Source organism: Melanostigma gelatinosum, assembly GCF_949748355.1.
Source record: "Melanostigma gelatinosum genome assembly, chromosome: 23".
In the NCBI taxonomy this organism is placed as follows: Eukaryota; Metazoa; Chordata; class Actinopteri; order Perciformes; family Zoarcidae; genus Melanostigma; species Melanostigma gelatinosum.
In genome coordinates, this window is record NC_136656.1 from 9,112,275 (window position 1) to 9,140,197 (window position 27,923).

General features: G+C 46.1%; 1 protein-coding gene across 1 annotated transcript in view; it reads right to left on the reverse strand.

Annotated features, from left to right (window-relative positions):
* ppargc1a (peroxisome proliferator-activated receptor gamma, coactivator 1 alpha) overlaps positions 1–27,923 on the reverse strand; it is a gene marked incomplete at its 5' end in the record, with an annotated part of 214,474 nt that overhangs the window by 20,141 nt on the left and 166,410 nt on the right. Inside the window, 2 exons of the mRNA XM_079295882.1 lie at positions 2,840–2,885; positions 3,049–3,228. Coding sequence (XP_079152008.1) covers positions 2,840–2,885; positions 3,049–3,228 — 226 coding nt within the window. The remainder of the gene's footprint in view (positions 1–2,839; positions 2,886–3,048; positions 3,229–27,923) is intronic.

Here is a 27,923-nt window from a genome sequence, read left to right on the forward strand (position 1 = left end):
AAATAAAGAGCTTGCACGGCCCACATGTGCTCACATGTGTTGCAATATCCGAGTAATGCCTTTAAGCCCTGGCATCTTATTTTACTACCTGCAAAGCCCACAACCTTTTACTTCCAATCCATGAGCTTTGATTTGGGCTGGCACAGGTCCAAGCTTCTCCTGGTCTCTACATTTGTCTCTTTCACTGCCCATCTGTCCCCATGCCTGTCTGCCTGTCTGTCATGTCATCTGCTGGCCTTTCAGTCCATCTCTGCGCCTCCCATTGTTTGGCTTTTATCTATCTGCCCCGGCCCCTTTGTCCCACCTGTCCATCTATCGTACAACAGGACAGGTACAGCGGCGATAAAATCTCAGAGGGTGAACTCGGTGCCAATTTCCTTGCATAATCACTCGGTATACGTGCGACGTGGCCATGGCGCATCCCAGTGCGGCCGCCACAGGGACGTCCACGTCGGAATCCGACTCGGCTAAAACCAACGGGATGCGCTTCCATCAATCAAACGGTTGAAGCGTGACATGAAATCGGAGTGGAGTCCTGCGGTTAAAAGGACTTTGGGTCATGCTTCTATGCTATTATCTTTGGCAGTACATTGGGAACTTATTGGAGTAACCACCCCTTAACAACTGCAGCCCGAAATAGACTGTGGACTTTCACGGTCGGCCCGTTTTGAAGAGGTGTCAAACACACTGCGCCAAGAGCGACAGCTATTATGTGCGTGTGTGAGTTACAAGGGGAGGGGGGGGGGGGGGTATCATTCTTCACATTTCTTGTCAGGGACAGTTGGGACAGTGGCAGCGAATGGAGCAAAAGACCAGCCAGGGGACAGCTTGTGATCTCAGACCGCATGCTGCTTACGGAACAGAACACACGCATGAACAGATCGGAGCATGGGCTTCTTTTTTCCACCCATACAAACACTTACACTGCTTATACAGGGTGCAAGCAATGTAACCCACCCCGAATGAGACTTTGTCTGATGTAACAACTGTTTCAGGTGCCAACTGTCCAACCAAGACACACTCTGCTTACTCATTTGCTGACCGTCTGTCACATGGAACTGCAACCTGACTAAAAAGCCCCCAGTCCAAGAAAAACAGTCGGTGTTTGTCTTTCTTTCTGAGCTGCAAATCATTTCAACAGTTGACTTACTTGAACGAATGAAAGCCGGCTCAAACTTCCAGGGAGCCTGTTGTTTGATGGGGACTTTTAAAAGAGGGGCCTCAGCGTGACAGCTGCACCCAGCTGTTACACATGTAACTCGGAGCAGCCTTGATCACCTGCCACCTTTTTTTTTTTATTTCTTTTTTTTATACGACATGCTGATTTGTTAAGTTGATGTGTACGCTCGAGAGGAAGGGAAAATGAAAGAAAACAATGAGTACACTCGCAGGCTGTAAATCTGGCCAGTTATTAACATGTTCTCTAATCTTAAACTTTTGATTGGTTGCTTCTCTGCCCTGTGCAGAGGCCAATCAGGGGGGTGCAGGAAGTACAGCTGCAGCCCCAGCTTTGTGATCCTTGCCGAGCGACAAACTTTCCCCTGTCAGATTAAGTAGGATTAGCTGGGTCCTGCCGTATGATGGACTGAGCACTTCATATGGTGACTTTCCAAAGATGGAGAAAAAAAAAATTCCCCAGTCAGGGAAATGCATTACTTGCTTTGAAACCCCAGTTTTCACCGCTTGATTCGAAGCCTCAGCATAATACAATAGCTGCTCGCTCGCTCGGTGTGTGAAAACATCACTCGCTCGCCGCAATGTACAGCATTCGATTAGATGCAAACACGTGGGCCGGTGTGCGTGAGCATGTGCCTATGCAGGCACACAATTACAAGCTCTTTCCCAGATTGGGAGTCAAACACGGCTTCTTGCTCAGAGCTAGTTCCCTCACCAGGGTCCTCGGTGGGTGCGAAGTTCCATTGTGTTTTAAAATGACACACACACACACACACACAAGCACATGCATACACTCTCATTGGTATTTTTATCCATCCCCACTCAGTGGCTGCAAGCCATATCACTCTCAGACGACAGAAGAGCCACGGTCACACCAGCTAGTACTTAAGGCGCCCCTTCCTGTGTGTGTGTGTGTGTGTGTGTGTGTGTTGGGGTGGTCCACAGAGGTAGAATGTGTGGTGATATAAAGATATATATATATATAGATATAAAGTTATCAACTGCTGCCTGCTAGACCACTGAGGAGTCACGCGCACACACAAAACCGAGACCCTGAGAACGTGACCACATGACAAGGCCATAGGCACACACGCACTGCCTTCTCAGACAGGGTTTTTTCTCCCGAGGCGAGGCTAAAGCATCCAATCTCAGTCTTTCTTGGCTATCTCTGGCACTGATAAAGGCTTATAATGAACTGGGGAGTGGATCTCAGTCCCAAGACCGATGGCTTTATGGCCCTGGCCAGATCATCACCCTCTGTGGACTTCGTTTGTCACCGGGTGAGGGACAGAGAGAGGGAGTCAGATGGAAAGAGAGGGATAGGAGCCAGAGAGAAAGAAATCGGGAGAGAGAGAGAGAGGGGGAAGCAAAGATTAAAGTTTTACACTCCAACCTTTGAGAAGCGTTTTGCAATACAGCCGCCGTGTCCGGAGTTTCCTACCGGAGCGCTCTCTCAGATGTGTGCCGCGTTACTGACTCTCGGCTGAAATAAAGGCTCAAAGTTTTGATAAGAGGGCTAGGATGCAAACAAGGGGACAAAGGTCTTCCGGGGCTTATCGTTTTCCAGGTTATCTCCCCTTTTGCACTTCGGAGCAATGTCAAAGCATGTTTGTAAACTGGTAGCGGTTGTATATTTTGTTTGGCTCGCGATCAAGATGTGCACGTTGCGTTCGCTCGGCCATGTAATCATTCCAGCTCACTCCTGACCCCTGGGAGAGCACATGAGAAATCACTTACGGATGCAAAGATGCTCCGCAGCACCATGGTGCTTAGAAACGGCACGTTGCCATGTTGCACATATTGATGAAGGTAATGCAGATGAAAATATATAGATGCTGGGATTGAAAAATAAATACTGTAAGCTTTACTTACCTCAAAAAGGTTGGATGCATCGTTGCCGTACTGGGTGGAAATAATCTCCGATTGGTCACTGTACCATTTGAGGCCACCGAGGAAGCTGTCGGCATCTAAGTCACTGACATCCAGCTCTGAGAGGTCAAGTTCAGGGAGGTCTGGGCAGAGGGGCTGGTCTTCACCAACCAAGGCAGCACACTGGAGGAAGAAAAAAAAAAACCAGAAAACAACAAGGATGGTCAGACAAAACTCACATCTATTTCATATGCAAATCAGACGACACGTTCTTGATGCCAAGTTTGAAAACAATGGGAGAATCCAAATCTGGACATCAGACAAAAGTCTTCTGAACACCTGCTGTTTAAGTCCTAAACAAAGCAAATACACACGTTTGTAAAACATTCAAAGTCGAAGCTTCTCATCTCAATGACAATAAAAGTTTGAAATTGCCTCATTTGAAAATGTGGCATAACTCTGCCACCTTCACCTAATTGCTTTTTTTTTTTTTTTTACGACGTCTCTATTAATTATTATCAGAACAGTTCTGCAGGTCAGCTGATTTTGCACAACAGCATGCAAACCTGCAACCCGTTTCCGCTCCGACCTGCAGAACGCCGTGCCCTCCCGGCCATCACTCCCCCGAGCACCGCCGTGGGCGCAGGCCTGCTAAATGCTGCTTGTTGACATTTTGTTATTCACCAGCCACTTTTGTGTAATCGAGCCCATGTGTGCTGCATGTGGCAGCTGTCCCCGCTTCCTCCCCACGCTAATTGTCAGCTGCAAGTGAGGGGCTCTGGACTGGAAATCCATACGTGAAAAGGTGTTTTGGTGGAGGGCAAAGAGGTGGCAACAGCTTATGAGGCTTAGCTGATTTTGCAAGAGAATCTTAAATGAAATAATCAGAATACCTTCCGTACAGTAAAACCCCTATTTATTATTGTTGCACAGTATGAATTGCTTTTGGCCAGAGAATGACAACCGAATCATCTTTATGGATAACATTTTAGTGTGAGATCTATAGTCTGATCATACAAAAGGCAAAAACACAGCAGAGTCGAGGTGTGTTTACACTCTGAGACTGTGCACATGCAAACCCATCCCCAACTGGCTCCCGTCTAATGGGACGCACACTCTTAATAGTGTAGGCAACATGTCAGCCGATGTATGAACGCTTCAGTTTGGCCTTAAGACAGATGGATATAAGATAGAGATCCTCAGGGGAAGCCGGGGGGTATTTGGCCCACAGAGTGACGAGGGATGAGAGTCGGGTTCGGCTCAGGGTGAAGCTTGGAGACGGATGCTGTGCCAAGTAGGGAAAAACCGGCCAGACACCGCTGTCATGACTTCGACTATGATGAGACAAATCCCTTATGTTGCAACCGCGAGAGTGAAGGGGGACCGATGATCCAGTCTGACAGGGCATGGATTGAAAATAAAAAAAAGACGGTAGCAACGATGTGGGGATACTCGGAGGCTGGACGTCCGATGCCCAATTATCTGATGGACTTCTTGGTGGACTAATGCAATAGCGCCGCCAGACAGACGGACGGGGCGCACCACAGCGCTCCGCTGATTTACGCACACAGCGCACCTGCTCAGGAAGACGATTAGAGGAAGTACTGACGTCCTGGATGAGTTCTCTCATTGAAACAAGGTTTTATCATCGAGTCTACATGCAGACATGTCATGGAAACGCGTACATCTCTGGGATTGACACGAGCAGATAACTAAACGGTCGAGAAGACTCTCTCCTCAAGCCTGCTGCGTGGCTGAAGTGACAGCACGTGCATGCCCCGGTGATTAAAGTGCAAAGGGGGCGCATCTTAATCAAACACAATCCCTCAATCGGTTTGGAAAGAATAACACGTCGTTACTTCGATCAAATAAAGGCAGCTTTCTTTCTCACATTCTCGTCACGCAGCGCAGATAACCACAGATATGCAGCCAGACTGCAGTCACATCGTGTACAGAGGAAAAACCTCTGAAGCATCACTGATGGGGACTCCTGTGCAGACAACTAAGTACTGCCAGGTACACTTTCAGGACTACAAGCCTGACTGACCCCGCAAATTAGGAGGAAGGGGACGAAGAAGTATCCTTTTGATGAGCCTTATTATCTGTGTGCACTTGAATGGGAAGAGGTAAGAACGATTCAAAAGACGAGGGAGCGAATGGGAGTCATTACTTGGTAAAAGCGATTTTAAAACAAATACGCGGAAGGTAAAAGGAAATTCAACGTGAAATGATCAAGTCTGGCTGGATGCGATGTTGCTCTCCAGCCAGTGCAACACTCCACCGGCCGGTCTGTCGGCATACAGACGTGCCCGGTACCGTTAGTACTATGATGCTCCTGCGCAATGCCAGATAGTCCTCAGCGTGGACAACCTTTGCTCTTGTATTTTGAAAATAACACGCCTTCTCCCGACACTGCACATCAAAGGGTATTGTTATCGTCAGTGGATTTCATGCGTCAGCGAAATAGCTTTGAGACATTTCAGTCATTTGGGCATGAAAACCTTCTCGGCACCGGAGCGCGTACAGTCCGCTGCTGGAAGGATATCCGCAAGCTTGCAAACACTCGCTCCGACTGAGCACAGAACATACGAGGAGAGCACCGATCCTGAGCACGCATTACCACAACTACATCTTTAACTGAGGTGGAGAGGGAGATTCCGCACATCCCCTCCACTTGTCATATGTTCCCGTGTTGTATATCCCCCGCATCCTCAACTGCGTCCAGACGCGCACTACACCGGCATGCCAACGCCAGCAGCAGCAGCAGCAGAGGAGAAGACAGCGTAGACTTATAGTGGAAATCACTGTCTCGGATAATCAGTGTTGTCCAACGTTTCCAGGGCAAAAAAAAAAAAGAAGAAAGTCCAGAGGGCTAGAAAGATGAAAGAAGTGCGCTCACCTCTAATTCTCTCCACACCGAGTCCTGGTTACACCTGTCCCACGCCATCCAGCCACTGAATGACGGCCCGAAAAAAGAACAAAAAGGGAAAAAAAAAAGAAAAAAGAAAGAAATCAAGTAAAAAAGAAATCCACACACGCTTCCCACTCGCTCTCACACAGGCAACTGCTGCCCCTCGCCGAGAATGAACCGAGGGCACCTGTCTTACAACTGCTTTCCATCACATGACAAAGCTATTAAAAGTAGGCAGGGGAGTGACTCCGAGTCCACACGACTCGCCCAGTGACGCGCGCGGAGCAGGCGGGGTCTGGCTGCGCACATAGTAAAATCATCTCTGTGCACTGCAAAAAATGTCCATCTTAAAACCACATCATGCTTTATCAATCTATACACCCAGTGTCATATGAATATGTTGAAAAAAAGCACGCGGCCGATTTCTGCATACAAATACACTCTTTTCCGGGAAATTTGAATAAACAAGTACCGTGATCCTGAAATGAATTCCAAATACTTTTGTTCAAATATCTTCTCGCAGAACCTCGATTTGAGTCAGAACTCATGATCTCAGCTTTGTTGTGGTTCACGAACAGAATAACACATTTTGAACGTCAAATTGAAGCAAACCTGACTACATGTGTGTCGATATGGTTTTAGTTTGTAACCATGAAACTAGAAACAAAATGTCAGAAATATGTAGCCGTCGACAATTCAGGACCAATGCTATTTTTGGGCGAGGCCCATTTGTCACAGAGCCCATCATCAGTCACGTATTGGGTTTGGATCGAGTCAGCAGATGGGAGTTTAGTGAATTGAAGGCCCTGACTTCTCAGCAGGTGACAGTGACATTTACACAACGCTGGTTGTGTAAACATGTCACCGCACCTATCGGGAGTCCTGCGAGAATGCGCCATAACCACAAGGAAATGTCACTCGTGCACGCGCAAACAGGTCATGCAACGTAGAAGATAATAAAACACTCTCATCATGTCTTTCCAGGAAAAAGTGGAAATGATAAAAAAAACAGCTTCAGCAAATGAAAATGAAGGGCTGTATCACAGTGGATGTCTGCCACATTTAAAGTGTTTTCTCTCCGCACTATAGTGGAGGTTATTTGGCATTTTATGTGAACAGTTTCCAATCATCGTTCTTTCCCAAACATAATTCGTTTCCATATTGCTCCATTCTTGAATTAACTCCAGACAAGACAGTAAACTAGAATGCCCATGTTTGGCGTGTAGAGTATCAAAGTGGGTCATTCAGTCTTTTGGAAAGTATTTCTTTGTCCATTCAGAGGCAATAAAAAGGACAGGTGGCAGTATCCGCCGTGTATACAGTGTCAACAGGACAGTGTATAGGCAACACCGCCTTCCGCAAAAATAAAAACAAAAGCTTTGTGGACATTTCAAACAAAGTGAAGCATCTGTTGGGGTAGACTGACACTCGTCCCGCAGCAGGAATTCTCTTTCAATCCCAAACCGTATTGTCTTCCTCTAGTCATACATGAACCTGAAAGATCATGTAAATCATCGCCAGTTATTTGTCTCAGGCATTTTCTGAGCAAGTTCATGAATAACGTGATTCCAACGCGACACGTTTGCATGAGATCTCTAACAACTTAGTTCGTTTTCTGTTTAGACATAAGAATTTCCCTGCGTGGAATTTGCTAACCCCAATCCAATTCCTCGTCTTGTAAACCTATTAAGTCCACCTGAGCATGCAAGGAGCAATTGTCTCTCTAAATTAGTGAACCACATACGGGAAGTCTCATTAAACACAAAATAGCACGAAACCTGTAAAACGGTTGTGGGACTGGATATGTAAATTGTGCAGACTGTGTGTGAGCGCTATGCCCTGTGAGTGCAGTAAGACATTATATATATATGTGTGTGTGTCTGAGGGCATTTGTACCACTCAATCTATACATCTGCCTCTCCACGCGTGCCCAGAGATGCTACCCAGAAGCAACAGCGAAACCCGATCGGAGCAGGTGGTGTGTGCAGTGACCTCATAGAGCCCAGATGGACCAGTACCACGGAGACGTAATATACGGGGAAACATGGGAGTGACATGCGGCTCGGCGGTGGCTGGCTCTGTGACTGCGGCAGATATAAAAACACCCAGACAACAGGGATTTAACGATGACAAAGCGGATAAAGTAACCTCTCAGTCTTTATATGGTGTTTATGTGTCCAACAGATGTAGCCAACTGCTGGTACAGTAGCAACTGGTCAGATAGATTCTTCCCAACTTGAGTTATAGCACCATCATGAACACAGACTTGCCAAAAAAAAAAAAAGACAGAGAGAAAAATCTTGGCAGAAGATGTATGCTGGTAAACTATATTCCTCCCTCTCCTGAAGCGGCATGCGAGTCACAGTCAAAAGGCTGATCTGATTGTACTCCTCATGCCAATTAAGACAACGGAAGCTAAATATAGATATTATGTTATGATTTCCTTTCTTGAATGGCCTTTGATCACTATGAACACATTCTTGCTTGAGGCTGGATATTTACGAGTGCAGTGGTAGAGATTTGTAGATATAGGAATCATATCAAAGGGGGAAAAAGGTGGTGGGGGGGGGGGGGGTTGTACAGCCCCACTGAAGTACAGGTAATCTTTGAAATGCCGCAGCTTTTGTTTCAGTGGCAGAGAGATGCTCATGAATGAGTAAGTATGGGGAGATTGTCACAGGCTCGTGCAGAATGAGAAATAGGTGATGTTCAGCAGCTCCACATCAGAGGAGATATTTTGGGCCGGTGCACCGCCGGCCACGGGGCCGACATCACTGCGCTTTCCATCATTCGGCTACAAAGAATGACCCCGGGTCTTGCTTTCACACTGCTCTCGCATTTATCCGCTCTTATAGATGTCACGTCTCAAGGGGGCTGAATCTATCGGTCGGAGTGCGAAAAGTTGTTCACACCCATGTTGTCATGTGATGGACCTGACCTCTTGAAAGCCCTGAAAGACTCTGAATGTTGTAAATTGCAGAGCACAACCTCGTAGACAAACGTACTTCAACAAGGAACCATTTTTAAAAAAACGCATCAATTAAAAGTGACTGTTGATTCATTTGCTAAATGGACTGATCCTGTGGTAGAAATGATGCCGACATGTTCGATACCAATACGGCCTGACTGGGGTTTTTTTTTTAACAGTGTCGTTTTTGACAGTCCATCTATACTCAAGTGGCTGTGTCTTGTTTTCCTTTTTCCATAAATTGTGTCACGGGCCCTCTGAGACTGAGCTGCTGCACAGTGTGTGTGTGTGTGTTGGGGGGGGGGGGGGGGGGGGGTGATTCATATCACTTTGTTGCATGTCATTGCTCCCAACAGAATCTATCCAAGCATCTGGCCATTTGAATCCATGGTGGCTGAATTCACATGAATTAATTGAGGGCAGAGGTATGAGTGTTACATCTCATCATTTGTTGTCTGAGACGGTTAAAGGACGGCTTATGCTTTTGTTCTCCCGCATGTCATTTGATGAGCTTTCCAATCTTTGGTGCTTGGGTGATTTTTTTTCTCCCTTTGACAAGTCATATTGTTTTCTCCTTATTAGGAGGAAGCGGAGGAAGCGGTCACATTTCAAAGGAGTCAACCGCTCTACAATAACATGGGATGTAATGCCATACAAAACTGGCAACAGGAAATGTAAGTGGATACACAGTGCAAATGTAAGATCCCGATGTGGTGTCAAATGCTCACACAGGACCGGTTTAAAAGTACTCTTCAATGAACTAATTTGACGTAATTCAATATTTGAAAATACAAATGGCTATGAAGAGGCGAGGGCCAGTTAGCCGCGGCTGAGCCTCAGAACTGAAAATAGCATCAGTCCCATGCAGGGGCAGGTAAACACAAAAAGGAGCCTGGGGCGCAACACAAGACGGTTCCACCCTCCCCTTCCTCACTCCAGCTCTGTTTTGGAGGAGCCGGGGAAACAGGCCTGGTTGGTTTGTTGTGCCTCTTGGTGGAGAATTGTGTGAAACTAGCGCTCTGGGCAGGGACTTGTTAGGCACTTTTTGTTTTGCTTGGGTGTAGCACTCACCAGGAATATTAAAATTGATGGACCATGAGGCTTTGGGTTGCAAACACACATACATAAACGAGACTTAAAATGCTACAAACCCAAACTTTGAAATTGCGGTGAAATTCCAACAGATGCCACATGCCCAGCAATGTAACAGGAGGAAGTGAGACGTGCTTGTGCGGAGGAGGTGCAGTTAAATATGTTTCTACTCAAAGCGCACATGGAAATAGTGCTTGTTGTCATGCTGAATATCCAGTAAGGCTTTTTTGAATTTTAACACAACATTTAAACCTATTGAGTCAAACGCCACGGCCTGTTAAAAGTACTGATATTTACAGCAGTGAAATTTAACCAATACACAGGCATTCAAATGATTATCTCTTTTCTGACACGCTCATGCTCGCGGGATCATGTTTGGATTGTGAACTGCTTGTTCAAATATCTGTAACGAAATTCATGTTTTGACTAAAACAGCAGCAGGAGTCGAAATTAACTCCAGAATATGAAAAGTACCGTAATGAGATCTCATCACTGGCTACAGGCACATTTTGGCGCATCTTTCTGCAAACTACAAAAACAAAAAAACCTCCTGTGTGTCACGAGGAGGGCCCAAAGCACAACAGATGTTGCTTGATTATTGAAACAATAGAGAGACAGGGCTGGATACCTTGACAGGGCAGTCCGTATGTACTCTTAGCACTGGAGGAGGGCCAGGGAAGAATTAGGTCAGCTGAAGTGCTGAAGTGCCCCGTGGAACTCCACGTTAAAACAGCATCAGGGGAGAGAGGAGGGGCGGGGGGGGGGGGGGGGGGGGGCGGTGACACACAGGTAGAAATTTCTGGAGCAGCACAACCACTTTTTTTTTTTTTTACCTTTTACTCTTGTATCATGGAAACGTGAGCAGAAACGTTACACCCCTGAGTCCAGAGTGCAGTCTAATTATTTTGAGCAATGAAAAGAGAAGGGAAAGGGGAATGAGAGCGAGGGAACAAAATGCATGCGAATTGCAATTCTTTCATACAGCCTGCATACGGGGTGTGTAACCACAAGCCTGAAAAAATCCTTACGGCACAATAAAACTGATTGTATCATCACCTTTTTTCCCCTTACAGGGTGCATTTCTACTACTCTTCACATCACCTCCTAAAAGGAGCATGTACAGTGCTGGAGTACACAGTGATGGGGGGGGGGGGGGGGTAAAAGGAAAGCGGAGCTGGGATGAGAGGAAAGAAAAGGCACAGTCAATACCCATTTTTGCCAAGGCATCCTCGTGAAAAAGAGCAAAGAGACAAAAGGAGCAGATGGATGGAGATGGAGCTAATGGTGAAAGAGAGTGTGACAGGGAGTAACAAAAGCAAGAGGGAGTGAGCCGCTGTGAGTGATAGAAAGATTTGGACAAAGACAGGGCATGAATTAGAGGCAAATATGGAAGGAGGGGAAGGAAGATGGAGGCCAAGTACAAGGAGGAGTGATTGGGGACAGGAAGTGTGGACTTTAACAAAGGGTCAGGACGATGGGAGGCTATGGCATCCACCTCGCCATGCTCCAAAGCTGTTCCATCACTCATCGGAAGATAAACCACCTCCCTGTCCCCACTGCTGGGGCTGACCCCGGGGCCCCGCTGGCCTCCCTGCGCCGGTCCTACCACGGCCACCACGGTCCTTCCCCTCCTTCCCCTCCCCCGCATATTCCGGTCACGGTCTTAGATCTTCCTGCTTACGATGGGTATCTGGCGCGCACGTGCTACGGGTTCATTTACAGGAAGGCCGAGATTCTCACTGACATACAAACACACGCGGATTCTGCCCCTGCCAACATGACCTCATTGCCCCCTCGTGACTGTCACGTTTCGGTAATAAAATTGTGCTGCAAATGCACTCTCTCCCTTGTCGGCAATATTAAGCGGGAAGAAATAACAAGGTGCAGATGTGACGGCGACAGCAATTTGATGTGTGTAAAACGGTGATTTCAACCGGACATGATATTCAAATGACTTGGCGGCCATCCATCACCATGAAAGTGTGTGTAAGCAGATTGCAGATTGTGCTGAGCAAAAAACGTTGGCGTTCCCTCGTGAGTCGGCAATGTCAGTGTTTTTGGCAACTACAGCTTTTTTTTTTTTATTTCCCAGTCAAATGCTGTTATGCCTCCAGCCACTTCCACTTACTGGATTTCCATGATATCCGATCGCCAGTGGTAGAAATCAAGAGCGAGATGAATCAGTCAAGCCCCGCCCCGGCTCTTCTGTCCCTGCAGCCTTCTCATAATCCCTTGTTGTGTGTGGTTTTGTGGTGCTCCGTGTCCACCGGGACCACCATCACCGCCACAATAAACAAGATTAATCAGTGCTGGCATTGGGCACTTTAGTCCAGATGACGCGTGTAATTAAGGAGTAATTGGCATGTCATCTGTACATGAGGAAATATGACATGCGCGAGCCAGATGTACTCCTCGTGCCGCCCGGCAACAAGCGGCGCTTTAACAACTGTGTCCTCAAAGGCTTCTTTTTTTTCCTGACAGATAACTCCCTTTGCAGTGCTGACGCTCTCGCTTCCGTAACGTCTTTATTCAACCCGCAAACTCCCTTGCATTGTAATTGACTCCCTTATTCATTGAGTCACATGCTAACACACTTAAACACTAATTTGCTAACTTATTCATTTATTTACATGCTAACCCACTTACTGCCGCCTGCATTCGGCAACTTATTCATTTATCCACATCCAGGATGACACAGTTACTTTCTTGAGTATTCATTTATGCACGTATAGGAAGTCCCTTGCATTCTCACTTGCTTAATTAAGAGGCCCCTCTCTTTTCACTTGGCACAAAAGGATGGGTTCATGCAGCTCAATGTATACTGTGGCCCGCACACAATGGGAGATGGCCAAGATGCCCTTTCATGTTTAGGGTCATGCCGGCTGCAACAATAGGTCTGAACTGCCCTTATCTCCCCTTGTAAACGTGAAGCTCCGGGATAAGTCAGGGCGCAATTTCATGGCTCATGTGGGAGTTGTTAGGATGAACATAACTGAGGGGAGAGTTTTTTTATTTGCCCTTGCACGTTCTATTTCCTCGGGAATCAGTAATAAAAATAAATAAAGAAAATTCACCACCAGGCTTTAGGACGATGCATTATCTAAGCTCTCATGAACCGTAGACGCATCCCTATTTATTATTACTTCATAGTGACTTAGAGTATCCGCAGCCATTTGTCAGTGTAAATGCAATTTTGAATTACATTACCTTCAGAAGCAACATTAGGAATGCCAAACTTGCGCCGCCTTCTCTTTATAAATTCAATTGACTCGGGAATATTAAAAGGCGTGCCAAAGAAAATGAGTACAATGGATCATACCTCTCATTTCTGGGAGACTTTTAAACATACCAAACAAACTAAAGAAAGCCCAGCATCACTGAAACAGAGTTGGGGCTGCAGCTGGGCACGGAGCTGGTTCCAGGAGGGGTGAGCTTGGCTCACAGGGAGTGAGGTCAGCGATGCACTTGGCTGGTAACCTCAGATAGCTGCTGGCTAATTTGCAGTATGCCCCCAATCGCAACAGAAAGCCTCGAGTCACGCTGAGGGGAGAGAGGCTGGCCATAACGGCAAAGCAAATGGCTCATCGAGATATCCCAGTTGTTTTTCATCACATCAATTTCACGCCTGTGCCGCCGTTTTTTTTCCCAGAAATGTGACAAGATGGAGACGGGGAGGAAAGAGACAAAGTAGGAAAAAAGTGAGCCGGTGAAGAGGAGGAAAACAACGAGCTCGGCGATACATGAAGCTGGCAATGTTAACCTCAAGGCTCCGTTCCTGGTGTGAGTGATTGCTGTCATAGCCATCTCCTGAACAAACAAATGAGAATATCTTCAAAGCTAATATCTACACTGACAATATTGTTCACCCACTTCTCAACTTATTGATGCAACACAGAAAGTTCTTCCGGCAATTCAGTTGACTGTTTCTGGACGTCAGCCATTTGTTTTTCGTGCAATAAGGCTTTGGAACGAGCAAACGTCGACCTCACTGATCCTTTTATTGTGGCTTCGCACAAGCATGTGCTGCTGTGAATGAGTCAAGTCATTCAACGGCCGCTGCTTTTACCTTTTTACCTCTGCTGTTAGGTTCATACCGCGTATGTGTCATGCCTCAAAGGAAAAGTACCTGATCCACAACAAAAGCTTCCACTGACTTGTAAAAGGTGTTGCAGTCACCAGGTTTTTATCTGTGCTGCACGTGTGTTTGCACAAGCTGAGATAGCAGTTATTTAACCTGCCGATTGCTTTATGGTGTCTTGACCAAACACACTTTATAGCAGTTTGTATAATTCCAGTCTTTCATCTGTTAGAAATTGAGATGAGCTGTGCAGCATAATGACGAAACAGTAAGGCATCAACTGCAATTGAATACGTTATTGCGGTTAAAAATCAGCTCAAAAGCACAGTAGTTACTTCATGTTGTGAAACCATAAGATACGTTTGGTTTATATGTACAGACTGAGATATTGCAGATAAACAGCAGGAAGTCCAGGCCTTAAGATGGAGCACTGGCTCGAGAAGGGAACAGTCAACACGACTCCAACTCATTGGACAATCTTCCATCCAATATAATTAATGACAGTGCATTTTTAATTACCCCTGTGTGGCGGTAGGCGCTGCAGCTTTTGTTTATTGAGCCCCACTGATACCCATATTAACCAAGTTAGGTTAATGATAGAGGTATTTAACTTAATAGCATTTTTATTACTCCCGCTAAGAATGAAGCAATTAATTAACAATGGGCGAATTAAGTTCCTCTCCTGTAATGGCCTACCAACACAGGACATCATTACCAATACTCAAAATAATTCATAAAGCGAGGAGTCAGGTGGCAGGACGGCAGCGGGGACAATGAATATTCCCCAGCATACGTTTGATTTTTCATTTTAGAATGGAATAAATTATGAATACGGTCTGTCAGCGGACGTGTTGGTGGTACTGCATGCAGAGTGAGCCGCAGGATCAAAGATGCGGTACCTTAAGTCACAGATTCGACAAAGGTGTCTGGCCATAAAAAAAGAGAGAAAGTTTCCGTGCACAATATGAGCAGGTGAGTGTTATTTGAAAAGATAAAGTGGTGAATTAAAGATGCGCCGATAAATGAGAAAGCAACCAAAAGAGAAGTGAAGGAGAGGACTGAATGTTCAAGTAATGGCATCGAATAATGGACCTCAAAGACATATATATATATATATAAAAGCGCATAATCTTTTAAGCTTGCATTTGAAGGTAATCTTCCATTCAAGAATACGAGCTATTTCTTTGTGGAGGAAAAATGCAAAGACAGCAGAACTGATGGGGACTATTGGTGTGACTTTGAATAGAGGAGTGACTGAAATGGTGCAATTTCTTCGGCTCCGGACGTCGTTGGTAAATTCTTCCATTCCAAAAAGAACGACTAAAACAGTGGCTGCGAAGAAATATAATCCCCCACCCCCAACCTCCCAACGCCCAACACACACAGGCACCCTGAGCCCAAGTACACATGCAACAAAGAGGGAGAGATTAAAGCATTAATTCAGTGAGAGGGAATAGGATCCTGGCATAAATTTAGAGTGAATGTTTGGGGTTATCTTCTCTGCTGACTGCTGTTTCTCTCTGTACTCCATTGCACTCCCCATGCAAATGTGAATCAGGGTCACACCCTGTATCCTGTAACATATCAGGCTGTAAACTCTTGTTTTTCTTTGATAAGCTCTGAATATGTGTGTGTGTGATTGGAGCAACATCAGGTGCACTCTTGTGTGTGAACGTGGAAAAGTACCAAACTGTCCATGTGCACAGTGCCCCGTCTGTATGCGTGTGTGTATGGGTGGGTGTTTCTGTGAATGTGAGTATTTACATCTCAGACGATGCGTTTCAAGCTGCACTGCTGCCTTAGAAAAAAGAAAAAAGAATGAACAGAGAGCCTTATTTGTTTGCTTGTCATTGCTAGGTGGGATGTACTGAAGTAGGCACACCAGCTTTCTCCTGGCTTTACACTGGACACCAGCTGGCGGGCACTGGGGCGCCACAACGCATCGTACCAGTGTCGCAAAACGCACGGGAAAGTGTGCCTCATCGTATAGAAACGTAAAGTCTGGCAGCCTCCAGTCCTCATTAAAAATGCACCGACGCTGAATGCTCCCATTAATCTACGCATGCTGTATTTAGCGAGGGCAGCCTTGTGTACAGTCTATACAACGAGAGCAATTAAAGCAGGTACTTTTGGCTTCATCGAGGCCCAGCCGAGCGCAATGGGCCGGAAATGTGAAAAATTCCTCCAGCAGCCAAAGCCCCGTCTGAGCCAGGATGTATTCCACAGCACCAAGACAGATATGGAATTGGAAGATGACATGATTGTATCTTGCTCCTGCCTGATAATGGAAAGAAAATCTGTGTTCTATCTACAGTGTTGCAGATAGTCATCGTTGAGGTATCAATTCTTATTTCAAGACATCAGTCATCCTAATGTAGACTAGAAAATGAGGTATAGGGATATCATGATCCATAATACTGATATTTGGCAGTAATTGCCACCGTGATAATATACACGGAGAAGTAGTTCAACATGCGTGACCCCAGCTATAAATAAGACGGTGCTTATTTGTGCTGTATTTTCTGGGTAATGTGCTTGTTGGTGCAGCACAAAGTGGAGGACATTCGATCACGACATCTGTCATGACATCGTTACGGCTGCTGTCGGAGCTTCTAACAGCACGGGGTTCAAGGAGAACTGCTAAGAAGCGAGCCATCGAAGCATGCTTGCAACTGCAACCCGAGTAGGTTACAACGTGGAGAGATCACATGTGCAGACTCTTTCAGACTTTGATGGTCGCTCAAAGGTACAGACAGAATAGGTTTCGTCGTCTCGTCCCAAAGCAACAACTCTTTCCTTCTCAGGTTTAAAGCTGGCGCAGACATATGAATGCATACACTTTATTGGTATGGCTTCAATGCTGAATGCCGTCGTTCATTGGTCCACACAAGCACGTGTTGGGCGTATATGACTGAAGCGGTGGCCACAGGTGGAAGGGATTGCAATTGCCAGAGCATGTAACACCGGTCATATCAGAATTACTGATGAGCACTTATTTGTTGCATGTCCATGCCAGCCCACAAGGGATAAGAGCATTAGCCACATACATGGATAATGAGGCCACGCTCATAATGAAAGCATGCATCGTCCATAAAGTAGCATTACAATCCAAAGGTGAGAAGGAACAGATGCATCGGGGGAAACGGATCACCCAAACAAAATGGAATCACTCCAGAGACTCCAGCCCCTTCCCTATCAACAGGTGAGATTTACTGTGTCACTGTGACACAGTAACTCTGCGAGTCGTTTCGCGAGTAAGGCAGGCCAGGCTGTGTCAAGCTGTCAACATTTCCATATCCTAATAATAATTACCCTCAATTTACCCTCTGCCCCGCAAGCAGCTGGAGTAAACAGGCCAGGGATATGACTCAAATGTGATTTCTCATCGGGAGGCGGCCACATGGCACGAAAGATAAATCATTTTCTATATGTACAGTATATGAAAAGCACCGTGCTGCCAAGTGTAAGATAAGAAGTCCGCTCAGTCCACCGTTGTTTACAAGGTCCCTTTTTTTTTTTATGGATTTTATTTATAGTGGATCATGACCTTGAATAAGATTTGCGAGTCAATAACATAAATTCAGTTGCATTCACTGAGAAGAACACACTGCTGGATTGTTTCCTACTGAATGCTTCCTGTGGATAATGCAACTAGGACATGGTTACGTTTAACAGCGACACTTTACAATCTAAATCCTGTAGAATGACGAATAGCAGTGTGATCTGATGGCTGACAGACCAGCAGCAAAAGCGGTGTTGGCGTCAAGAGTGACGAATATCGTCAGCGTCTTGCATCCTAAGCAATGATGGCGGGTGAACTGAGTGTTGATGTTCTCTGCTCAAAGGGAAAGTTGCTCCGGGGGACCTCGTTGACTCCCACAATTCGCTGCCATTCTCGGTTGCTGTACGTTAGCTGCCGACTGCTGCGAGTGTTTTATATATCAACATAACCCGTTCCACCGTGCCGGCTATACCTTTCAAACAGACGTCAGCTCAGCTCTGTGACTACCTCCTCTGCCGGTTCAGTGGCGGGACAACTCTGGCCCCCCCCCCCATTCCAGAATAGCAAAAGAATAGATATCCGCAGACCTAAATCTATGCAGAGAACACGTCAGTGTTCTGCAACTGGTGTTCTCAACCAATTTGAGCTTTTCCGATACTTCCAGCACCTTACTTAAGATAAAACCGGTGAAGCGTTGGTTATCCTGTATTACAACTACTGACATTTTGGTTTCGAGTGATGAACTAAATGAGACATTTCAGGATTTGATTGTTTGAGTCTAGTTTTCAGTAGAGGCAAATGCATCTACACCAGACCAAAGATGCAGTCGGGCCCGGATAAATCAACTAACACCTACTGTATTATAAGCTGTAGTCGGTTACCCTGAGGACAAACCTTAAATGTTCCTGCATCTCGGCCAGCTGTGACATCAGCCAGCCTGGGTGCAAAATCTTGCAGAAATGAGAAATTATTGTCCACAGTTCTGCTATGTTACAGGTTCTGGCTTTGGGAATTGAGGTCTGGAAACATTTGTTAGGCAAGGAAAAAGACAATACATTTGTCTATGTGTTTTTCACTCTTATGTTCTCCAACACTACATCTCCTCAGGGACTGCCAAGCTCAAGCGCAACCATTTTCACATTCTGTTGGCCTAGACTGGGGCAAGGCAATTTGGCACTCGGACCATCTATACAGTGCCTTGTCTGGGAATGGATTGAGTGATTCTGATCTTTTTTTTGTGCCTATGCTCTTTGTCTCCATTGTCAAGACTCAGGGAAAGAGCGAGAGAGGGGGGAAAAACAAGTTTGACCGAAGCCCAGTCAATTATCTCACAGGTGTTTGACTGAAGTGATTGTAAGCGATCGCGGCAGTTCCCACGAGCCCTGGACTGAGATGGGCTGGAATTAACCAGGAACAAAACCCAATTCAGCAGAAGTGAAGAAACAGCAGTTTTGAATAAAACCAGGCAGAGAATGCAAAAGAAAAGGCTCCCTGCAGAAGATAAAGTCGAATCGTGGCTCCTTTTTTCCCTCTTCCTCCATTCCCCTGTTCCACACAGCCTATCATATAGCCTCGTCTTTTAAACAAACTGTCGGGCTGGAATTGTGTCTGTGGCGCTTCCAATACCTTATTGTGTGGAGGTTAATTACTGGCAAGGCATGAGAAAATTACATTCTCAAAATAAAGTATTATGATTGGCCCTTCCGGCTGGCTATTTTAAGCAATGCCTTCACACGAGATAGCTGGGAAGGCAAATTGTTAGACTTGTTCGATATCAAGTAACCTCGTTTCAAGTCATCTATTAAAGCGAGTATTCTGACTTGCAAATTACCTTTCTTTCCCAGGCACCAAACACCATTTCCTCACGAAGATTAAGTTATAGCCTGTACTTGAGTGCACACAGTGTTGTAATAACACAGGGCACTTTTCTATTGATAGCAGTGAATTTCTTTTCACATATCTCCCTGGGAGAATTCAGTCAAGCTGAAGGGAAGCATTTCTAGATGGGGAGGATATTGTGTCGAGATTGACATTTAGAAATAGAGGGGGAGGAAAGTGATGGATTTCTCAAGGGCGACCTGCGGGTGGTGTAAGCTAACGTACGTAGGTCTGGTCCAAGCTAGCTGCTGTAGGAGACCGGGCACATTCCTCAAGTAATTTCTTAACCACTAAAGAATGGTTAACCGGGTAAGGACGCTGACTCAGCCTCAATGAAGAGAATAAGCAGGAGCCTGCTTAGGTTTGCATGCATCTCGTGACGGGAGGCCCCAGTTCCCAGGCAATGATTGTGCATTTTCCTCCCTGCTGGAATCTTATTTACTCTCGCCTTCCACATGAGATGGCCACGTCAAGCATGGTTTGCGTCCGCGGCACTTTCGCTCGGCTGCTCGTGCCGCACGCCAGCTCACACACATCAGGCCTTATAAACATGATGCTTGAGGAAACTGGCCTCGGCTGGCGCGGCCAGGCTGGAGGTATCTGTGGAATGAGCAACCCCGGAGTCAAAGAGCACATCACGTGCAAGTTGGCGCTGCTTTGGACTGTGATGAGCATGTAATCGCAAACTGGGATACGACTCTGGGGGCTAAGAAGCATTGTGTTTCTTCAACATTACCCCAACTACTCCCCCGTACCCCACCAGCATATACTCGCACACACATACACCCAAAGCACAATGCACCCGTAACCAGAGAATGTCATCGAGATGGTCTTTTTTACATTCTTTAATTCATAATAATCCATCTCACTCTTCTCAGTTCACTGATTAAACACTGCTGCATGCTTGAGTGTGTGTGGTTCCAATCATATGGTGGAACCCACATGCACAAACATGCAGCCAGCCGCTAGTGTAATGTCTCCGCATGGGTTTATTAAATTAAAGCAACATACAAAGTACCCCACAACAACAGCCTCCCCAAAAGAGATTTCAAGGTGGTCTCACACTGAGCTGTGGAATACCCTCTTAAACAGGGTGATGAAAGGTCCATATGTCCGAGCCAAACGCCTTGACGGGCTGAACGTGGTTCGAGAAGCTCCTGTGAAGAATAAATGCAGAGGTCAGGCGACACCTCGGCTTGTTAATGGGAGCGTGAGATCCTGCAAGGAATGAAACTCCTTTTTTTTCTAATGACCCACTCGCATGCAAACTAGTCTCTATCATCAAGCTCCTGCCAATGAATGAGCATATTTATATTTATACTTGTATTATAGCTAAATGTTTATACCGACATCCGTTTAACTTTTTTTTGCTGCCCTTTTTGATTCTTTATCCACATATTTTTCTTGTTTCTTGTAAATTTGTGTTTGTACATTGTGTTTGTACATTGAGAGCGGAGTGGAAACCGGTAACAAATTCCATGTATGGCCAACACCATAGAAATAGACCAGACATGATTGTAACTGTGCAGTTAGTGTTTCTGCAAATTCAATGCAACTGCATCAAATATATAACTGATAATGTAAGGCTACAAATAATCTATCCTACTTGCTTCCTGAGTAATAGTTTTGATATCTCAATCTCTAAAGTGCAATAAACATTATCAATTAGTATTATTATTTGAATTGACAGAGTGATAAAGGTGGTGCTTGAAGTCAGCAGAGACGGATCAAATTCAGTCACGACCTATAGGTGAAAATGAAATTCCTACATTGATTGTTTAGCCGCTGTGTCTATCCTCCTCTGTCATGGCAAACACCTTCGCACAGGTGCTACTAAAAACAGACAATATTGACGTCTAGTCGACTGCAACAAATGGACAGTCTGATGGAACCCAGATGAATTTGGAATTGCAGCAGTCGTGCTGGGACTTGTCTCCGACAATGTAGCCCAGTTACAAGGCGCGAGTGTGTACCAGAGACAAAAAGAGATAAAAACAGAACCATTAAATAAAAACTGTCTGTACTTTAATACACAAGTGGAAGAAACAGAAGCCGGGGCGTGTCAGCATGCGAGACAGATTGACAAAGTCATCACTGGCTGAAGCTCAGGGCTTTCATAGCCATACCCAAAACCTGTTTATAACATCTTATTTCCAGCATGTGCCCAGGGGCCACTTCCGTGTGTTTCAGAAAGCTGTGCTTTGCAGCCACACTCGCGTGAACCCCCCCTGATGGCTGGCAGAGCCCTCTGATCTGGCTGCTCACACTCTGGTCCACACTCTGGGGATCAGGGATAAAGGACCCTTTTTCTCTTCTCAACCCTGCTTTTCCCCTCCCCTACTTCCTCCCCAGCATCACTCCAACCACGTCCGTTTTAACAACTGCCTGCCTCCATCACTCACTTGTTTCTCCATCACTCCCTCCTATACAGCTCCTCCTCTCACACTTCCTCCCCCTTTCCTCTCTCCTTCCTCCTCGTTTCTTTCATGCCACTTGCCATTGAGTGCAGCCAAGGCTTTTGTGTGCAGAGTGGCTCTTTATTGAGTGTCACGCTGGCCGATAATCGCTGTTTAGCGGTTATCGCCCCTCCACACCAGGCCCATTAATTAGGCTTAATAGTCGACGAAGCAACTTTTAAGGGCGCACTCGTACGGCAATAAGGCCGCGGTTATGACATGCCACTTGTTTGCGGTGTGACTTCTGAGTGTGTTTTTATTCAAGCCTGTGTGCAGGCTCTGTTATTATTTGCCTGTTGAGCTAATCAGGGGGAGCCAATTGTAAGTGACATGTCCGTGGTTTATCAAGCCGATGATGTGGCGGGTGAACAATGGCGGCAGAAACAATGAGCGGGGGAGCGGTGTCAACCGAGATTACAGACGTCTCAGGGAGCAGCGAGAACCCCTCGAGGATGTCAGATCACCATATTGTAGAGCTAATGAGATGGCGACACACTGTACACAAAGGTGTTGTAGAATCCTTTCTCTGGGATGACTCAGCCCGCTCGCTGTGACATTTCACAAGGGGTCATATTGAGGAAGACAGGGTCCTCGGAGTTAACCTGCCTTAATATAGTTAATATAAGCCAGGATTCTCTTTGAAGCAAACGCTACAGATGGATTTCTGAATGTTACTCAGATAGGGAAAAAAAAACATTGTCAAGTTTAGCCACAAAACATGTCTGTTTTGTTGCCATTTCTAGCCAGTATAATCTAGGCGTAAACATGTCAGTTTCTCTACATGTACAAGTAATGTGGTTTTTTTTCATTCCCATTAAAAGCCACAGACCCATTTTCTATGAGAAGCCGCAGTGAAATAAACTCCAAATATTTGTGCATGGCATCAAAAGGGGCTTACATCGCCGACAGCACGTCCTCAAACAAATATTGGCGAAAATGTTGGGTGGGGATTTTGTTAATTGATGCTGTCCTCTTCCCCTTTTAATCACATAAGCCCTGGATGAATCTTAGTTTAATTCGCTGATAGAATGCCTCTTTTTCTAGCCTTCCTCCGCCTCGTGCTGAAAGCTGAAGGGATCAGGTCTAATCCAAACTTCCCCCTCCCCGGTCCCTCCCCAATGTCCTGGTCAAGTCTGGGCTGCTCGGGAGAACAGGGGGGTGGGGGTGGGGGTGGGGGCAGTAAAACTGGCAGGCAGAGGTGGGGGACTGTTTGTCGGACCCGGTTCTTCCGCTCTGTGGATCCCATCAGGCGAGTCGTGACATGTCTCGTCCGAGGCCACGTCCCACCTGAGCGCCGTGCAGGGGGTTGGACTCTGGGATGGGGAAGTGTGTGTTTAACTGTCTCGTCTGGTCACATTCACTTTGCATCCCTGGTGTAGCTTGTTTTATGAAGTCCAAATGTGCCAAATCCTTCTTTTGTAAGTGGTCAGGCTACCTCTGCAATCTTTTATCAAATATTCTTTTTTGTTTGCCTTCGACTGTTAAATTAAAATGGTTCAAACCAAGATAAGCGTATCACCCCAAAGGCCGACAGCTGCAGCTCAATTTCCCGTATTCCTCCTTTTTTCTCATCTTTATTCCACATTTTCTTTTGTTCTCGACTCTCCGTTTAATAAACTGAGCGCCCCCTCCCTTTAGAAACATTCAACCTCTTTGTAGCCTCGAATATGAATGTGTCAACTTAAGCAGAACCTTTATGCCAGCCAATATCTCTCAATTCGACCATTGCTGAGAATCCTCCAAGCTCCACTGACGCCGTGTGTCTGTGATTGGAGCGCATGAGTTAGCCGTTCCATGATTAGCTTGGAGAGCAGTAGCGGGTGGAAATATCCATGCCTGCAACCCCACCTCCCCAAGCCTGTGAGGAGTGAGAGAGCATCACTCTCTCACTGAAAAGCTCACCCGTCCGGTATCTCGACTTCTTGAGTGCCAGTGGAGGAGTTTTGTTTGTGTGTATGTAAGATAGTCGCCAGGAGAGGAAGTGACAAATGAAAAGACGAGAGGATGGAGTGAAGCAGCATCCCATTAAAGAGAGAAAGGGAGTAAAAGATAAGTCCACGGTGTGACGAGTCACGCGCCTGAGTGTGACAGCAATCACGCTGATTCACATTGTTTTACATCAGCTCTGACAAACATGTGACACATGCTTACCAGCATGTTTGACAGAACATCTATCTTTGTCAGACATTCGCGTGCATGCGCTGTGCCTGTGTGTTAGCATGTGTGCTAGTGTAACAGAGTTAATGATTCCACTTGCCATCACTGGCCATTGGTTGCTAGTATTACGATATTTTTTAAGTTATTGCTCATCCTTATCATTTTCATATTATTTCCTTGTTTAAATATCATTTACAACGTATCATTAGTTCCCCATGGAGACAAGTGGGTAGTGTGTAACAGCGCCCTCTGCTGGCTGCTTGCAGACTCTAGGAGTGCGCCCAGCTTTCATGAACTAGTCTGACGCACGCTGTTTTCATGCTATATTCTGTCCGATGAATAAACGTCTGGTTGGAGCCATCAAAAGATATCGTGTCCTGAATTAAACACAACGCAACGGAGAGTACGCAACTGCTACAATGGTGCCGTGACCCTTCTTCTCTGCCGGGGGATTTCTGCCGACTCATCGTGGGAGAGCAACGCCGATGCGCCGTTCAATCGCTATTTTGTCCACTGTGCCGTGAGTCGCCATTTTGGCTCGAGTTGGACTGAAAAAAAAGAAAAAAAACCCTCTTTTTTTCCAAAACGAGGTGTAAAATGGATGCGGCTTTTGTGTGCTGCGAGTGAGTGTGTGGATTTATTTTATTTTTCCACTCGTTTTTTTTTTCCCCGGACATGTTTAGAAGTTTTAAAATCTTAAAGAGATATTTATTTGTGTTTGTGAGCCAAGAGTGTATATATTTTTTTCCCCTCTTTCTCAATTTACACATTCTTTGATTTTGAGTTTTATGCTTTTCACTACCAATGGACAGGCCTGATTTGTTTGGTATTGGTAGGGGTCGGGGTTTGTGGTTTGACTCACCATTACCGACCGTGGGTGGGCTTAGGGAGAGAAAGCCTGTAACATCTACCCCTCATCATCCGATGGTGATTCAGAGTACATGTGATGACACATATGTGGCTGCTGATGTCGGATCGAGTGAGCAGTCTGCACCGTCTGTGGCTCAAGATGTGGAGCATGTCCTAGTGGATGTTCTCAGTGACTTAGTGAAGCAGATAGGGACCAGCATTGGAGAGAATATTGTCTCATGTCTGAAGTCAATTTCAGCTAATGATGTCAGTGTGGCTCGTTCCACCATTGCTGGTCTCTCCAAGGTTAACCTAACAGTGAGCAGCCACAGTTATGAACCACATCCTTTCAGGGGGGACGGTACTGACACAATTTAATTTGCTGAGTGGGAGGAATCCGTCAAAGCGTATCTGGTTAGGAGGGGCATTGAGGTATCTGAACAGGCAGAGGAAGTATTGAACAAGCTGCGAGGGAGGGCGAGTGATGTTGTGAAAGTTGGGCTACGTAGCAAACCATCTTTAAACTTACAGTCAGGCCCTCGACCCATTTTTGACAAACTTAAGCAACACTTCAGTGATAGTGTGACTTTTATGACACCAAGCCATTCCCCACTGAGACTGCTGTCGACGACTGGATTCGGCTTGACATAGCCATTGACACTGCTGTTGAGGGACTGAGAAGACAAGACAAGACACTTGACAACCCCTCCCGTGAAGTAATGGTCATGTTCATCACTCACTGTCCTGATCCTGAACTGTTGCTAGTCTTCAGCTGCAAGCTGCTTGAGGACTGGACAACCACTGATGTTCAAGTCCGGCTGGATGGACATCACCGTAAGAAGCGTCTCCAGCAGCGTCAGTCAACACGCCCAGTCAGTGGTTTACAATCCGCCCAGGCAGCGGATGTTCTGCACAGCAATGTCCAAACAGCAGAGAGCCGTCCTGCTCCTCAACCAACTGCAGCTGGTAGGCCCTTTCCAAGTGATGGTCAGTCTCTTGAGCATGTTATCACTCTCCTGGAGCGCTTGTTAAAGCAAGAGTCCTCTCAGCGTCCCAGGCCGCCGAGACCCAGAAATGACAATCGCACCAGGTTTAGGGGTCCGTGTGTCATTTGTGGCAGCAACGACACATTTATGTCTTTCTTTGTATTTATATTCATTCGTCTCACTGCGACATCCGGACCACAGCTTGGATGCAGCGGATTACAACCGGTGCTAAACCTCTACCCTGCCTGAGTAACCCACTCACGGGCAGTTGTCCCTCGTGTTTCACATTGTCTAACCCCTCTAGTTTGACCTCCCTTCTCTGAGTACAGCTTTCTGCCTCATAAGCTGTATTTCACAGCAGTGTTGTTCTTGCTGTGGATTCAACCATTCCTAAGCTTTTGGGTTCTCTATTTTTTTTAATATATTTCTGAATGCATTGTGAAATTAACACCAATGATTAGGCAGCAAAATGGTACCAACAGTGGCTGATGAAACATCCCCATAAAAAACACGATTTTTTTAAAGAACAGCAAAAGGCTTTGAATTATTTGTTTTGTAACCTTAAGCGAAAGTGTTTTTTTTACCCTTTTATTGTTTGATCTTAAAACACAGATGTTCTGAATGTATAGCAGCATCCCAGAGAGTAATTTCCCCATTAGACTGCTCAAATAAAAAGAAGAAAAGAAAAAGAAAAGACCACAAAAGCCACTGAGGACTGCATCCAAACTAAGCCAGTTAAATATGAAAACTCATATTTTTCTCTCCATTTCTACCCTTGTTCTGAGGACAGGTTCCCATTCCTTCTCATCCTTTAAAAAACATCTATTTTGTCAGATGACTTTGCGTTCTAAAAATATTGATTGGGTCGAAAACTCGAGTTATGGGCTGCGATCTATTTACTGCTTAGGTAAATTAACAACAACATATGGTTAAAAACGCACAAAAAAACCCAAGTTGGCTGGGTGCAGTGACTTCAGTTCAGCTGCCAGTTTGTGCTCATTGCTATGTGCATGTGCTGGTAGTGGGATGTAAGGGGAACAGTGGTGGGAGCCTGTGTTGCAGGTCACCTCTTCCAATTGGCCCCGGAAGCGTGCGTCCCGGTGAGGACACATGCTGCGTTTGACTATATGTGTCAGAAGGCAGGTTAGCATTCTGTGACTTTGATACTGCTATCGCTAAGTCCATATTCGCTTGCCCACATGACTCCACACACAAACCAGAGCAGGCACCTCAGAGTGTGTGTGTGTGTGTGTGTGTGTGTGCTCCATATTTAAAGGACATGTCTCAGTTTGTGTGTGTGTGTGTGTGTGTGTGTGTTAGAATAGAAAGGGTTCAAGTTGACAAACTGCAGACGCCAACACTACCAGAACGAGATAGAGAGAGAGAGAAGGGGGGGGGGGCTGGGCCGAGCAGAAAGGATGCAGGAGAGAAAGAGGTGGGGGGTGGAGGGGAGGGGTCTAAATCTGTGAGAAAATGTCTAATCCCTGGATTGCTGAAGCTTCGGAAATCCTGGAAATAGATTAGGAGCTTCGCTGGCCCGGCCGCCTTTAATAAGAAGGCCCGTTTGGCTCCAAAGTCATGGCACAGCACTTGCATAATGTGCAGAGACGCCACTTCTTGTAATTATCGTTTCCCCTGTTTGGAAAATGATTCAATAAACACTGATCCACGGTGTCCCACGCATACTGACAAGCTGCAGATGGAACGCGCAGGAGCCCCGGTACATGTGCGACGCCCGCTCCGGCCACTAATCCAAATACAGGAGGAGGGTGAGGGGTGCGCTAATCGAATGAGGACGGACCGTATCGACGGGAGAATCTTCGAGCCAGACGGCCGCCGAGCCGAGAAGGCTGCTGATGCATTTAGAAAGGTCCGCCATCAGATAAGAGAAAGTTGAAACGCTACTCCCGACATTATCTGCTTTCACACATCAGCAAACTTCCGTCCCTTTTTCATTCCCCTTTTGGCATTCCCTGCCACCAACGTTGTCTCTGATATCTT